The sequence below is a fragment of the Chanodichthys erythropterus genome, chromosome 9 (genome assembly GCF_024489055.1).
Source record: "Chanodichthys erythropterus isolate Z2021 chromosome 9, ASM2448905v1, whole genome shotgun sequence".
In the NCBI taxonomy this organism is placed as follows: Eukaryota; Metazoa; Chordata; class Actinopteri; order Cypriniformes; family Xenocyprididae; genus Chanodichthys; species Chanodichthys erythropterus.
The window spans coordinates 32,002,572-32,020,029 of record NC_090229.1 but is presented as its reverse complement, the minus strand read 5'-3'; the positions used below and the strand labels follow the sequence as shown (position 1 = coordinate 32,020,029).

The following is a 17,458-nucleotide window of genomic DNA, read 5'->3' as shown; positions in this document are numbered from 1 at the left end:
TTACTGGATAATCCCCCAGGGGCTGTGCGCGACACGTCTCACAGGACAGTTTAGATCTTTGGTTGAGTGATTGTTTATTGTTAAGCAGTGCTTAAAGAGTTGAATACATACACATTATAATCCTGTTACTTTTGTCCCATAAATAAATATATGCCTACCAATTGCATATATATATTTGTCATACGTTTAGGCCTAGTATTTCTACTTGATTTCAGATTTGTAACCTAATATATGTAGTCTGAATAAAATCAATGAACTGTTATATTAAACACATAGGCCTAAAGCACATTTTTATGTTAACATAGTTCTCAGTGAAGGCTAACTTGTCGCAATTAATTTTAAGTGCATATTTTAAAGGTTTTCCTGTGACCCTGGTTTACTGATTCACTTTCATTTAGCATCATGTTGTGAACATCTTTGTGCGGTCTATCAAAAAATCTAGGTCACATCAACCGTTAAATGAGCTTTGTCTCCTCTTCCTCTAACGGATAGGCCTATATTCAAATTCCTTACAAATTACTCGTGTGAAAATAGGCTACCAAGTAGCCTACAATTCAAATAGATAATGTAACGGTCACTTTCTGAAAAGCAGAGGGCGTGAGAGCTTGGAAAAGTGGGATATAAGCTGCACGCGTCGAGCGTGTGACAGTTATTCAAATTTCCCTCCAATTAGGCCAACCGAAACTCCATTCTAGTGGCCATCTGCTGCCAGTCCCGCATGGGACTGTTCTAAGACAGTTTTTAACCTGATCCATAAAGAGTAGGAAAACTAGATACTGCACTTTGGTATGCACAATTTGAGGCACTTTAACATGTATCACATTAATTACATTCTTATTATAGCCTAATAATCCCAAGTGTTATGAAGGATAGGCTATTTTTCGATTGATTGATTGAAATGCAGTGCATGGAACTTGTCCTACATGCATCGCACACAATTTTTATTTATTTATTTATTTTGAATTTAACGTTGATGCAAAGTGAAACCGCAGGGTGACGTTTAATAAAACAATATGGCTAGATTATTTATTTTATTTATTTATTTTTAAGATTAAGCAGCCTTAAGTAGGCTATATTTTGGTAGTTCGATTTTCTATTCGATCTCAAAATACCTACTCAAGTTGTTTATTTGCCGTTCCTTCACACGTTTTCCACATTTTGAGCCCATCTGCCACCCCTGCGCGTGCCATTCATTAGCGCAGGTTCATGTTTGCTGTAAGATAGCCTGCGTGAATTAAAATAGAAGGCTTTGAGGTTGTGTTTATATGTATGCCCTATCATTGTTTGGATATATGCCTAACAGATTTATATGCAGTTGTTACCTAATTCAACAATTTCTGACTCTTAAAAATGACTATGGTATATGCAGTGAGGTTGAATCTGTCATATGAAATGTTAATATTTTAAGAAGACTCCCTTAAGTAGATTAAATTTCAGTTAATTCTGTCACATGAAGGTTATCTGCCTGACAAAACATTTTACAGAACATTGAGAAGAACAGACCACAACTTCGTTGGTGCAACGACAAGATTATTTAAGATTATCTTCATGTATAATACAGTTAAATATTACTATATCTTATGGAAACAATTAAGCATGAAATAAGACAACACCAAGGGATAGAAAAGTACTTTATTTTGTGTGCATGTGCGTGTTTATTTGATGTTCACAATGAAGACTCAGAGGCCAGGTGGTAAAGTACGTTTATTTAGCATTCTCTCTTCACACACACACACACACACACACACACACACACACACACACACACACACACACACACACACACACACACACACACACACACACACACACACACACACACACACACACACACACACACACACACACACAGGTTTGTTTTTGTGAATTGTGGGGACATTCCATAGGCATAATGGTTTTTATACTGTACAAACTTTTACTTTCTCAAAAAAACTCATTCTGTATGATTTATAAGCCTTTTGAAAAATGTGGACATGGGGTAATGTCCCCATTTCTCTCCTTGTAATACCTATGTCATACCCATGTCATTATACGAATTTTTGTCCTTCTGTCACAAAAACACACGCACACACACACACACACACACACACACACACACACACACACACAGAGAGAGAGAGAGAGAGAGAGAGAGAGAGAGAATTTGGTTTCGATATCTTTGTGGGGACTCTCCATAGACATAATGACTTTTTATACTGTACAAACTGTATAGTCTATCCCCTAACCCTAAACCTACCCATCACAGAAAACTTTCTGCATTTTTACATTTTCAAAAAACATCACTTAGTATGATTTATAAGCTGTTTTCCTCTTGGGGACCAAAAATGTCTTTGTGGGTTTTGTCCCCATAACTACCAGGACACACACACACACACACACACACACACACACACACACACACACACACACACACACACACACACACACACACACACACACACACATATGTTTGTTTTTGTGAATTGTGGGGACTTTCCATAGACTTCAATGCATTTTACACTGAACAAACTGTACATTCTATCCCCCTACCCTGCCCCTACCCCTAAACCTAACCCTCACAGGAAACTGTGCAAACTTTTACTTTTTCACAAAAACTCATTCTATATGATTTATAAACCCATTTACATTGTGGGGACCGCTGGCTGGTCCCCACGATGTAGGTGAACTCAGGTTTATATTACATCATGGGGACATTTGGTCCCCACAATGTAATATAAACAAAAGCACACACACACACACACACACACACACACACACACACACACACACACACACACACACACACACACACACACACACACACACACACACACACACATGCTGGGATTTCCATTACAGGGACTTTCCATATAATGATTTTTATTCTGTACAAAATGTATATTCTATCCCCTATAACCCTAAACATAGCTCTAACGGAAAACATTTTGCATTTTTACATAAAAAAATAGTATGATTTATAAGCTGTTTTCATCATGGAGGACCAAAACAATTGTCCCCATAAGGTAAAAAAAAATATCAGGTTTTCCTGTACTTGTGTGGACATTTTGTTATACCCGGATCACACACACGTTTATAAATGAAAGTTACTGAATATCATTCCATATACAGTACCTTAGATTTCATCATATATCAGCATCCCCAGATGTCCTCAAATGAGGTTTTGTCTGATTTAGATCACTTCTGGGGTATCAATTTTATTTATAAGGAGGTATACACATATACACATATATTTAATCTATAGCAGAACTTTATATATATATAAAGACACACACACACACACACACACACACACACACACACATGGCCAATAGCTTTTGAGTAAGAATTTAAACATTGCTGCAGGTTGCAATGTTTAATTTTCTCAAATTCATCTGTGAATAGACCTGTACCTCTGTGGATAGAGGCACAGTGGTTAGTGGAGCTTCAGAGGACAGTGGAAACATACCCAGGAGTTGTGGGAACTGACTGACCCCTGTTTTTGTATCAGCCTGCAAAGCCATTAGAACATTTCCCCCATAGATGTAACATTAAACTCTCACTGAATTTCATTTGTCTGCAGTCAATACAACGTCCACACAAATCTGTGTAGGCTACTTTAATTTATCTATTAATATTTTGTATTGTTTTACATTACTTCTATTTTATTTAATAAAAGTAGCCTAAATAAAATATTAATAAATGCATTCTGATAGTACAGCCAAAATGTAGTCTGTCTACATTGCATGAAAAGTATGAGTAATAACTGTATTAAGTAATTGTAAGCATAGCAAAAAAATTGTGTTGTCCTGCAGGCGACTACGGGAGTCCGTACGATGCACTTGAACACTTCAATGAAGTTATTCATGAGCACTCGTAGATCTATGAAGATTTTCAAGTAGCCATACGGGAACACTGCACCAACTGAACACTGCATGTCGTATTGTGAACTCTTCAGTAAGTAAAAATGACAAATTGTGTTGTAGTGAAAATTTGTAAGAATCACCAGTAAGAACACCAAACTCAAGGTGCTGGCAATTCCTGCATGCATGTATCATTTTTAAACGTCGTCATTAGTTGGCGAGTTTCATGGTAATGAAATTGAGATAGCAAATTATGTTTGCTAAACGTTTAATATATATATATATATATATATATATATATATATATATATATATATATATATATATATATATATATATATATATATATATATATATATAAACAAGTCACTGTTTGAGCGTTATTTTCTTTATGATATTTAATAATGTAATGTAATATCTATCATGCATGACCCTAATAATATTTACATACAACACTGTTTAATCATGATAAAGTTTAATTTGATCAAAGTGTATGTGACGGTAAATGAGATGTGTTCAAAGCAAAGAATAAAGGTAAGCCTATAAATTCGGTTTAGATAGATTGCGATTGGAATGCCATGATGACAACACTGAATCAAAAAGAGATTATGATTATATCATTTTTGCATACGATTTGACATTACAGTGATCATGAAATCTTTCCATACTTTAAAAGTAATGTTTAACGTTCAATTACATTAGGCTATATAGGTACAACGTGTGCAGTAACCAGTAGTAATAAGTCTATAAACAGTGGTTGGTCATTGAGGCTTCTTTGTCACAGTAAGAAATGGTTTTAGCCTATTTGTATAGGAAAACGTCAGATGTTATCTCAAGGTAACAAATGACTCGACTATTAAATTAATACAGCTGACTGCAAGTATTATCAACGAAACTTAAGTCAAAGCGTATTATTATTGTTTTACTAAAATTCGTTCATTTAGATATTACGCGTAAACATTCAGTATCCGATAAAGCATTTTACAGTTAAATAATCTGAAAACTTAAATATGCTAAAGTACTGCAGTAGTCTATTAACAAGATTTTTCTCTTATAAACTAAACTGTCATTGCATTGAAAAAAAGAACCACTTACCCATACTGTAACTTACCTGCTCTCAAATGCGACCACGTTATTGCGTGTTTTGCGGAAGCCTCTGGATGAAAGCTTGTTGTTAAAGCTCAGTCGTGTGCTTGAATTGAGCGCTTCTACTCGGAGAGCCTGCTCGCAAATGAAGAGGAAGCACGCGCTTTGTGGGCGTGGAGGGTGTCCGCCCTTTCTGAGGTCGCCATGCTATCAAACTCGTGTAAGTGTCTAACACGAAATCTGAACAATTCGACACTTTAAGCAAACACTATGTACAATTTTAGCAGCTATTCGTATCGTTGCTCTAGATAGCCCTAGCCTACATATATGCCGCTGCTATAAAAAAAAAATAAAATACTCAAATATGATCCATAATGTAAATTAGACGAACAACAGCAGCCCTTTCGTATCTATAATTCATTATAATTGCACAGCCATCTGGCCTTTTGTCCCCATGGCTCGTGCCATTCTCGTGCCTAGCGCGAGCGGGTACCCAATAGCCCCCTGTGCACATTTACGAGGAAAACGCGCCTTTTCGTTGTTTTTCCCTGGTCTTTTCTTTAGGGGCTGAGGAAGTTGCTAAAAATTCTATAAGAAAACACGCTTCTCAGATACCGTGCATTATGATGCTGCTCTCATTCAAAGGATTACAACGTAGAAGCTTTTCACATACGTCACAAAATCATGCACTATATGGGCGAATCATTATAGAGGAAAACAAGTCTTTGTGTGAAAAGTTACATCACCAGATGTTCATTCATTTGGCTTGGCTTTTAGCTTGGGTATTTGAATTAAGACTTAATGTTGTTTGCTAGATGTGTTATTGATGGGTTTTTGCAAAATTTGGGTTGAGATCAGACTGTTTATTAGTTTTTTGGGTTTTCAGTGTAGTAGACTACATTCTAGCCTACATTTTTTTTTTTTCAAGCTAGGTCGTTAGAAGCACGAAGGCTATTTGAACCAGAGTGTATTACGATATAATATAGGAACATAACTTTTGAGCATTAAGATTGGTCTCTGAATCAACATTAGTCTAGAGGAAAGAAACCGGTGCGACCTCGATGACTCTTGCTCAATTGCTCCAATGACTCATCGGTAATTTTAACAATTTTACTAATATTTAGTGACTGTTATTTGTTATACTAAACTCTATGCGATCAAAACGACTACCCACGCAAGCACAGACAAACAAACACTCGGTCTGCAGTCTTGGCGTGATGCTGAGAGAGACGCGCAGCTTTGCGAAACTCCACATGTCCGCTCATCCGTTCCACATGCACTTATTTGGTTTTAGGTTCCAAACAACACAAATTATGTAGTGTTGGCTAGTAAGTCTATGCAATATTGCATGTCAACAGCTGTTTGAAGGCAGCGTTGGTTTTGGCTTGGGAAGCATACTTTATTTGGGCTTTGTCTCTATGCAGCGTTTGCACGTTTTTCAAGTGAAATAAATAATATGTATATGATTTAATCCACATGTTCCCGAACATAAAGCTTTATAAAGTTAATTCTGTAATCGCTACTGTTTATTTTAAGGCTAATATAAAAGTGATTATTTGGAGGTTGAATTTTATTATCAAACATATAACATCATACAGTATACTTATTATCACTTAATGTCATGCTTTTTGATGAAATCTCTATCTTCACCTGTTTATAAACTTATATATTACAAACAGCATAGGCTACTTTAAATGAATGAAGATAAGCAGGACACACAGGAGAAGGAAAGTCACAATAAATTACATAGCACGCTATAGCCTACATATATGTAGATAATATAAGTGTATTTAGTAGGACAGCAAACATCACAAATGAAAAAAAAAAATGAAAAAAAAAAAAAACTGACTCTAGATAAATTTATTTTGTAGCATTTGAAATGCTATATATCTTAATATAACTGAATTATCTAAATGACCTTTCCTGATGACTGGTTGCATTTAAAATATATATACATTACACCAGTCATTTTAACATTGCCGATGTAATACACTTCAAAATGTACAACGTTTCTAAATGTGGCTTATAAAAGAGTAAAGGAGTGCCCCTCAAAAAAGCGCTTTATTTACTGCTCCTGGCATTTTCATATTCATATTTGATTGTTATATTGTATAGGTACATAAATGAGACTGCAATCATCTAGATGATTTCAAATAACCATATTTTTTAACTGGAATCTTAACTGACCTTTCGGATATACATCATATTAACCATTATTAAAATGGCTCAAATCTTCCTTATGAATATATTTTAAATAGGCTATGTTACTTTCTATACGCCTAAAACTCATTGCTTTTAGCTTTCCATAGCAATAAGCAAGTAGTAAGTTGAGTCGTTTTGAGTGATAGTTGCTCTCACTGTAGAGCAAGACATGAATGTTTTTTTCAAGGTAGGTCGTTAGAACCACGACATATTTGAATTAGAGTACATTCAGATTTGACAGATTACGCAGAAACACAACGAACGATTAGGCCTATATATACGCAATAAAATTCGTCTTTAAATAAACCATCATTAGCCTATAAAGTGCGACCATCTCGATGACTCTTGCTGCATTCAAACAGCCTAAATGTAAACTGTCGATTTGACTCACCAGTGATTTTAGTAGGCTATTTAATATTTAAACATTCTGCTATTTATTATTGAACAATAATGTTCTCTTTGTGTCACCGGCGACTACCATGCGCATTAAAAAATAGATTCGCTCTGCTGCTGCAGTCTCAGCGTGATGCTGAGACGCACAGCCTTGCAAACCCCCAAAACTGCTTATTTCGCTCATTCATTTCACATTTACAATTTCAAACAAAATTTAGATGCTATTGGTAGAATGAAGACCAATTCACTAACCAGTGACAACACATTATAAAGTTTAAATCAAGCAAAACCAATGAGGAATAAAACACACCTCGTCAAACATTGACAAACAGAAAATAAGCACTCTGATTATCTGCAATACCCTTGCAATACCCATTATATCAGCATGCTTAAGTTTGTCCTGCAATTCATTGAATGTGTATAATGATATCAAGTGAACTTCAGTTTAATAAACCATGATTTCACACACAGTAATATAGGTTACACTTGGCTGTTTGAGTTCAGTTTTTATTCTCTGGAATATATGGTCTGTTTATTCAATTTATTCAGCTTGCACAGATGGGGTACCCACGCTATATACTAAAGATGACTCCAACAGAACCTTTTTTTTTTTTTTTTTTTTTTTTGACAAGACCAGCACAAGCCAACTAGTACATCGAAGGTTAATTGATGCGCTCTAGGAGATGTGACGCGTGCCTGCCTCTGATGGAACATTCAAAAGGTCTTCAACGCACAATTAATAATTGCTCTTATAACTTGCATAACATGTACAAATAAATAAATAAAAATAATAAAAATAAAGACATAGCACAAGAATGTTCTAGTTTCTAGTTCTAGTTCAGTTTCACCAATCAGTTTGACTGTTATACCGCAGACAACACACCAAAAAAGGCAAAAGCTGTCGACATATATGCGTGTCACCCTATTCCCTACTTGCCTCACCCCCCAACAAAGAAAAAAAGAAGAAGAAGAAGAAGAAGAAAAAAAAACAATTCTCTTTGTGTCACCCCGTGAGGCTTTATTGCCATATTCGGTCATATGGCTCAGACACAGACGCCAATATTTTGGAAAGACACGCCATAAACGCAGCAACGTGATAGGGTAGTAATATAGCAAACAGGTGACTAAAGAGTTTGACAGTCTTGACTGGAGGGGGTTGGGATTCAAATTAGTGGCGCGCTTTGGTGTGATTGGAGGAACAGACATCCATCTGTTACATAGTAACGGCGCGTGTCAGGCGCGTGAGATCACCACTGATTTGAAAAAAGAAGTTAGGCCTTTAATATAAACCCCTGAAAAGCTAAAATGTATGGACACTGGAAAATACAACCAAAAAAAAAAAAAAAAAAAAAAAAAAGTTTAGAAAAAAGAAGAAGAAAGCATACAAATGATGTTCTATAATATGAATACAACCTTATGAATAAAACAAATAGGCCTATACTTGCTGAATTTGCTGACATTAGAGTAGGCCTAGTAAATCCAACATGGTCCGAACATAAGCAGATGTTAACTATAGCGTGGCTTGGTTAATTATTGCGTGCATGCCCTGTATTATTTATCAGTTTAGGCCAAATATATGGCGGTTTTATTTGTGAAACAAATATCTTACAGCACAAATTTTAATAGAGCAATGACAAGTTAAAATGAGGGACAGTACAAATTGTTATCAATCACACCATGATTTGGATGAAGCTAACATCATTCACCAGATGGTAACTTTTGGGACAGTCAGATCAGATCTCCCTATGGCATCCCCCTCTGCGTCAAACCGAAGGCACAATAGAAAAGAAGCCCTCCCTCCATGCCAAAGAGCCTTATAAAAGACCCCTCTCGCCCACCCAGACCACAAAACACTCCACTCTCCTCTCAAGAGCACATTTAGAGACACCAACCGATAAAATCATGACTCCAAACATTATTACCGAAGCTAATTCCCACTCAATCGGTTCTCGAATGACTGTAGCTCAGAGAAAAGAGGCACATGAATTGAGAAAGGTGAGGACGATTTTGGAATCCTTTAATGAACACCCCTGAACCATTTGTAGTATCTGACCTTGTAGTATCCAAAAACTCACACTCACATTAACCGATTTCTTTCTTTTTTTTTCAGACTCTCAAGCCATTGATGGAAAAGAGAAGGCGGGCTCGAATTAACGAGAGCCTCAATCACTTAAAAACACTGATACTCCCTCTGGTCGGCAAAGACGTAAGTATCTTAACTTTTGTACTTGCATGGCCGTACCGTTTTACTTAGTATACATCCAAGTGTGTGTCAGTGTCTGAACAATATCCTAATGTGTCAAATCACTTTCAATTTGTAGGCTTCACGTTATTCAAAGCTCGAGAAAGCTGACATTCTCGAAATGACTGTCCGGTTCCTCAAAGATCTGCCTTCCTCATCTGCTAAAGGTGAGTGATGTAGGTCTAATTTACTTTTCTTTACACCATCAGCGTTTAATTGGAATTAAACTGCATTAATTCAAATGGGCCAAATATATTTAAAGATTTAATTTTTTTCCCTCCAAAGGTCAAACAGACAGCTATAAAGAGGGCTATAAAGCCTGTTTGCAGCGCATCTCTGTGATGCTGCCGCAGTCTAACCTGGGAACAGAAACCCGTCAGCGCGTTAACGAGTTCATCCAGCACTCCATGGTGTCTGCCACATCGTCCTGCGAGAACTGCTGTGCTCAGAACTCCAGAATGATTTCACATATGCACCAGAGACTTGTGAGCTTGAGGAACAACAGCTCTACAATGGAGAACCACTCCATCAGTACCGCGTCAGCTCCCAGCCAACCTCAGCCTGCGCCACAGGCAGCTGTGGACATGTGGAGACCGTGGTGACCAAACACGCAACAGGAGGCTTCAGGGAAATTATTTATAATTAACTTTGTATATTATTTATTCGTCGTAGTAAGTTTGAGTTGAAATGTAAAGCCTGTGATTGAGATTATGTGTAATGTTTTTTTAAGTATGTATTACCTAAAATGTGGCTACTTTGTAAATGAAAGAGAGCCAGCGAGCACAGATCATGGAAGTAGTTGTATTCTATGAGTATAACGTTATGCAATCCTCGTTGGGGTTTAAATATTATGAGTTGTAAACAACACAATTGTAAACCCCAAGGGTTAAAATGTATTTGTGAGGTTTGCACACTTTATTTCATTTGGTCTGTGCAAAGAAATCGTAAACACTGTGTGTTAATGACTATTGGCAAAATGAATGTCCCTGAAGGAAACGTAATCACAAAAATGTTATTGTGATGCAACAGAAAAATAAAATCATTTTGCTTTGGAATTCTTGAAATCATGTTTATTTTTTATTCATTGGAAATCGTTTTTTAAAAAACTGGACGTTGTAGACGAAAGGAAAAAATATATAAATCAGGACACAAAATGACAAAATATCGAACACATGAATAGCAAAACTGGTTACTTATTAAACAGGCACACATAAGCCTTTATACGCACTGATCTGGGTAAGAAAATTAGGAAACAATATCAGCAATCTTCGATTTATAATCTGTTATAACGAGATTCACTGACTCTAAGTACTTTCAATGGTCTTTCAGATGTATTTAAATATAAAATCATTTCTAATTAAAAAACAAAACAAAAACATTAAACATACAGGTTCACCAACTTTTTTCCAACCTTTTTAATACGTTTGTCCTCCGGTTAGTGTTTTGGATGGCTATCTCTCAGTTTAGTGCTTTGGAAATAAAAAAAAAAACAAAAAAAAAAACACCTTACCTAAATAACATGTAGGCCTATTTCTATTGTAACTCTTAAACAACAATTCTTATACATTTTTTGAACAATTGTATAAATATTGTTGAGTTGATCTCCCCCTCCTTCTCACAACCCTCTTCATCAGATGAGGGTAACTTATGATGCTGTGTTCACTAAATAATAATTTTGTGGGTATTTTTCAAATATGTTAAAGTAACGATTCAGGTTTTCGGCCAAAATCTCAGTTCATTCCAGTTAATTTACCTGAAGTGCTTTGGTTCTGTCAGGACGCGTAGCGCACTGATAGAGAAGCATGTCCACTGGATGCACCCTGCAGAAAACCCCAATGCATTTTTATAATTAGCATATACAGTCATGTGAAAAAGAAAGGAAACCCTTTAGAATTGTATGGTTTTACGTATCAGAACATAATAAAAATCATTTGATCGTTAGCAGGTCTTAAAATGAGGTAAGTACAAAGTAGAGCCTTTTTTAGCAGTAATAAGTTGAAGGAATTGTTTTCTGTATGACAGTATCAGTCTCTCGCATCATGGAGGAATTTTTAGCCGCTCTTCTTTCTCTTCTTCAGTTCATTGAGGTTTGTGGCTATTTGTTTACGCACAACTCTCTTAAAGTCCTGCTGCAACATTTCAACTGGGTTGAGGTCTACTCTGGACTTTGACTGGGCCAGTGCAACACCTTGATTATTTTATTTTTCAGCCATTCTGTTGTAGATTTGCTGGTGTGCTTGGGATCATTGTCCTGTTGCATGACCCAATTTCGGCCAAGCTTTAGCTGTCGGACAGATGGCCTCACATTTGACTTTAGTATACAGAGGAGTGCATGGTCGACTCAATGACTGCAAGGTGCCCAGGTCCTGTGGCTGCAATACAATCCCAAATCATCACCCCTTCACCACTGTGCTTGACAGTTGGTATGAGGTGTTTGTGCTGATATGCTGTGTTTGGTTTTTGCCACGCTGTACATTATGGCCAAACATCTTCACTTTGATCTCATCTGTCCAAAGGACATTGTTCCAGAATTCCTGAGTTTTGTTCAGATGCAACTTTGCAAGCTGTGCTGCCATGTTCTTTTTAGAGAGAAGAAGCTTTCTTCTGGCAACCTTTCTAAACATTGCCATACTTGTCTTGTCTTTAACATCTAACATGCTAACTGAGGCATGTAGAGTCTTAGGTGTGTGCACAGTCTAACCTTGGGGTGAATTTGCTGGGACGTCCACTCCTGGGAAGATTTTTAACTGTCTTGAAAGTTTTCCACTTGTGAATATTCTTCCTTATAGAATAATGGACTTCAAATTGTTTGGAAATAGCCATATAACCCTTCTCAGATTGATGACAGCAACAACTGCTTCTCGCTGATCCTCCTTGGCACTGTGTTAAAACACACCTGAATGCTCCAGACCAGCAAACTGCCAAAGCTTCTATTATTACCCATTATTTTAATTTTCAATGATAATAAGTCTTTTAATAGCTTTGGCTTAGCTCTTTTTAAGAAGAGGTCAGATGAACAGGGATCGTGCGTCACTTTTCATGTTCAACACCACACAAAGCAGATGAATGTTTGTCCCCCACCCACCTCCAGTGACAGCGGAGGCCACTAAAACACAAACTTTGTCCCTGAAATATGAACAACGCAAGATTGCAAAATACAACTCCAATTATAAGATGAACAAAACGTAAAAAATCAAGTGAACTAAACTCAGTCAACGCTTTGCCAGAACTTAAATCTTCCTCCTGGTCTGCATCAACTTAAGACTTTCGTTCATCTTCAGAACACAAATGAAGATCATTTTGATGAAATCTGAGAGATGTCTGTCCCTCCATAAACTGCCTTAGCAAAGCTTCAAAAACTTCATAAAGAGATCGGAAGACAAATCTATATGAATCCAGTGGTTCAGTCCAAATTTTCTGAAGGGACTCGGTCACTTTTTATAAGGAACAGACTTAATTTAGGCTTTTACTCACATATAAACCTTGATCAGCGAACATAAACAGTTGCTCAACAGAACATGAATGACGCACGAGAACAAACCTCATCTGGAAGCTCAAACATACTGCTTAACACACAAGAATGAACCTCATTGGTTATACATCACGTTTGAGCTTCCGGAAGAGGTTTGTTCTTGTGCGTCATTCAAGTTCGGTTGGATGTTTGCCTCTTTATAATGAAATGCCTGACTCATGCAGAGGCAATTGTCATTACATTTTGCGTCTGTGCATATACAATGTGCAATCAGTGCTTCGAAAGCACACATAAAAGGTTTGTTTTCACATCAGTATAACAGACTTTGCGTGCTTCCTGTACGATTCCTGTATGTCAACGCAATTATCTTTACCTTGATTTTAATCCTCATTCATCAAAACATTACTAGCTAGATGCTGGTTTGCTTTTTCCAGCCAAGAAATTTAGTTTGCGTAGCAGCAGCGGGATGATGTTCCGTTCAGTCTGTATTTAACATAGCACGATGCGTGAGGGCTCGCGCTCTTCAGAAACAATTACAGAATAAGACAGAGCTCATGTTTTAAGGCAAAACACACACTGGAATGAATAATTTACTGAAAATGCAATGTGAGTCGCTAGTCTCTTTGCCATCTCTGTTGAAAGCTTGGGGTTCTTTCATTGGAGCTATTTGGACTGATTGGTTGAATGAATTCACTTACTGGATCATTGGACTCAAGTTCCCGGAGTTTACTGGCTTAAAATTATCTGATCGCAATCAGAGAAGCAAAATCGGGTTAAAAGGTTAGAAGAGATTAGAATAGCCATTGTAGATGCCCAGTGTGATAAACTCCAGACTTCTAATATCATCTTCGTGACATATTATATTAATGGCGCAATTACATGTGATTCAGAGATTTAATTTCGAATTAATCACATGCGTTAATGTTTGACAAATCTCAACAGGTCATGGTCATCATTGCCTGATTCTTCTTTTAATGATGGGCCATATATTTTCAATAGAGACAGATCTGAACCCCAGGCAGTCCAGTCAAGCACATCCACTTTATGGTGTAGAGTGCCTAAGAAATCACTCTGTTGTAGTATGTGCAGAATGAGGCCTGTCATTGTCTTGCTTCCCATGAAAAATATCATCTTGATGGCAGTCTCTGTACAATCCCATTATATGCCTCCACAACAATGTACCTTCACACATATGCAAGTCACCCACTGATGCACCTTCATACCATGACAGATGTTTGCTTTTGCACCTGTCACTAATGAAAGTCTGGATGGTCCCTTTCAACTTTGGAACTGGGAACTTAATGTCTATTTTCCCAAAAACATGCTGAAACATGGACCCATCTGACCACAGCACACATTTCGACATTTTGACTGTTTTTTTTTTGTTGTTTTTTTTGACCATCTGAGATGAGCTTAGGCCCATAGAACTCATGAAATCTCTGCATAAAATTTATGCATAGATTTCTCTTTGTGTAACACAGATTTAAGTTGCATTTCTTGATGCAGCGGCAGACTGTGATGAGTGACAACAGTTTTCCAAAGTACTCCCAAGCCCATGTGGTAATATTTAACACAGTAGCATGATGGTTTCTCATGAAATGCCATCTGAGTGCTTGGAGGTCACACATATTTAAGGAAATCTCCTGCCTTGCCCTCCATGGACTGAGGTTCCTCTGGATTCCCTGAATCTTTTCATAATATTATGTATAGTGGATGGGGAAAGACCTAAATACTTTGCAATCTTGCATTGAGACATTTTTTAATTGCTTGATAATTCTCTCATGAAATTTGGCACTAAGTGGTGAGCCATGACCCATCTTTGCTTGCCATCTTTGCGAAGACTGAGCCTTTGGTGGATGATCCTTTTATACCCAATCACGATACCCTCACCTATTACCATTTCCCTTTTTGCTAATTCTGGACTGTTTCAAAACAATTTAACTTGGATTTTCTGTAATCTTTTCACCTTTATTTTGGATTTGTCCTGACTTTTTTTTTGAGTGTGTTGCAGCAATCAAAATGTGTTTATATTTACAAAATACAATTTATTTGATACATCAAATAATGCAGCTTATTAAGGAGAGTTGTGTTATAACTTAGGACAATAGTCTGGCTGATTTATTAAGTTGATTAAAGACTTATTAAAGTCATGTGTTGGACAACAAAACTGAGCAATCCATTGATGGAGGGACCCAAGACATATCTACAGACCAGAGAATAATAGAGGAGTGGACTCTTTTGGCTTCACCTATAGCAAACCACTTAAACAACAACAGTAACACTAGTAGAACATCCAAGCAAACAGATCAATGCAGGTAACCACCAAAAAGGCACTATTCAGTGACTTCTGCACTCCTTAAAAAAATTTTGTAGTTTAATACAAATCAAATACAGATACAATACAGATTAAGCTTCTTATTTATACATTTGCTGACAAGAAAATACAATATAAAGGTGAAAAAAATGATGAAAAAGCCACATATTGCTTTTTGTGATCTTTTCTTTTTATAAAAGTGACATTGTTTAAGAGACTTTTTTCTTACAAGTAAAAAAAGAACTGGCCACCCAATGCAAATGTCACAGTTATGTTCTGTTTAGTTTCATTATCATGGACTTTTAGTTTGTTGTCATTCTCATCATGTGTTCCTTTTCCTGCTCCTCATTATTAGTTCATTATCAGCTGTGTTCTATTAATTATCCTCATCTATTTTTGCTACTTAAGTTCCTCCCATTCACTCAGTATTTGTCCAATTGCTGTTATGTTTGGTTGTGTTGTTCCTGCCCGTTTGGATTATCTTCATTAAACTTGGGTTGTATATATATTGATCTCTTCATCTTCATCTTCATCTTCCTGCTTAACACACTGTGACAGCAAAAGAGCTTCACTCAGAATTCTATCCACACTGAAAAAAAACGGTTACCTAAAAATGATAACATCTAAAATAGTGGTTTTATTAAAGTCAAAATATTAATTTTTAATTTAATTTTACTGAGTCAAACTAAATAAATTAACTTAAATTTGTTTTTATTGGTTAAATCAAGTAAAAAACATGCTAAGGTTATCACTTTTTACAGTGCATATATTTCAATAAATAGTTTTTTTTATGTTCAAAATGAAGGAATGACCTAGCTGTGGGGGAAATGTTTTTATTGTTTGCATATGGCAAGAAGCTGCTAATCCTCTTGAGAGAGGGGGTTGTCTTACTGAAATGCTTGGGTTGAATGAAAGAAAACAATGAGTTCATAGTTTGGACAATTTTGGTAAGGGTATCTAGTCCCAGTACACAGCATCATGTCACAAGCATGGAGGAGGGTTGAATTTAATTCAGACTACATCACACAACCTCCCAATACTCAAAAACACAGAATGTTTATCTTAAGCATGTAGGACTGGCAAGTACTTATATTGAGAACCTTCTGATACCAACCAATGTGTAACAGCTAATTGTTTTAAACACTCTGTAAAAAGAATGAAAGCATAAATTAATCATTTAGACAAATGTTCACCATCCCTACATGAAGAAATAACTGCATTAATATGAGGAACTAAAAGAAATATAAATCATCATTACATTATATATTTAATATGAAAATACTCTGTATCCTCTTAAATTGAAATTGCGCCTGAAATTGGAGATCGCAGTTTTAGGCTTGGAAAAACAGAAACAAATCTTCAACACATGGTCAGTCCTTTCAAAAACAACCCTGTATCACATGAAATACGTTCTGAGGAAACTATTTTGCAAATCGCAATTACGTTACATGCCAACATATAAGCAGTGCTATTACATTGGTCCTTAACCTAATAAAGCCAATTTATTGCAGTGCTATTACGTTTGTCCTGAACATAATACATCCAAAGCAGGTTTCTTTTCACACGTTGCAGCTAATGCTGTTCATTTTGTTTTAATTATTTACTCCCTTTTTTCTGATCGGGCTACAAAATATTATTTATGCCAGGGGGAGTCAAATGGCGGCACCCAGATAATTTTTATCTGGCCCTCCAACTGGTTTTTGATGTTTAAAACAATCTGATATCAAAGTCCCCGCAAAGGTTTTCATAAGGTTTTCATAATATTCACTCAGTGAATGTCAACCCGTTCTCACTCCTGACCGTTCTCACGCTGAAGAAGTCTCCTTCAGAACACATCGCGATATTTGGCATCAGTTCGCGTGTGCTGGATGTTGGTAAGTAGTCGTAAATACGCTGTTCTAATGTTTGAT

General features: G+C 36.5%; 1 protein-coding gene across 1 annotated transcript; it reads left to right on the top strand.

The window, feature by feature from the left end:
* The first annotated feature begins 9,422 nt into the window (after positions 1–9,422).
* Positions 9,423–10,364, top strand: hes2.1 (hes family bHLH transcription factor 2, tandem duplicate 1). The gene is made up of 4 exons (XM_067394011.1): positions 9,423–9,515; positions 9,631–9,726; positions 9,842–9,929; positions 10,048–10,364. The coding sequence occupies exons 1-4, from the start codon at positions 9,423–9,425 to the stop codon at positions 10,362–10,364; spliced, it is 594 nt and encodes a 197-aa protein (XP_067250112.1).
* Positions 10,365–17,458: the final 7,094 nt, after the last annotated feature.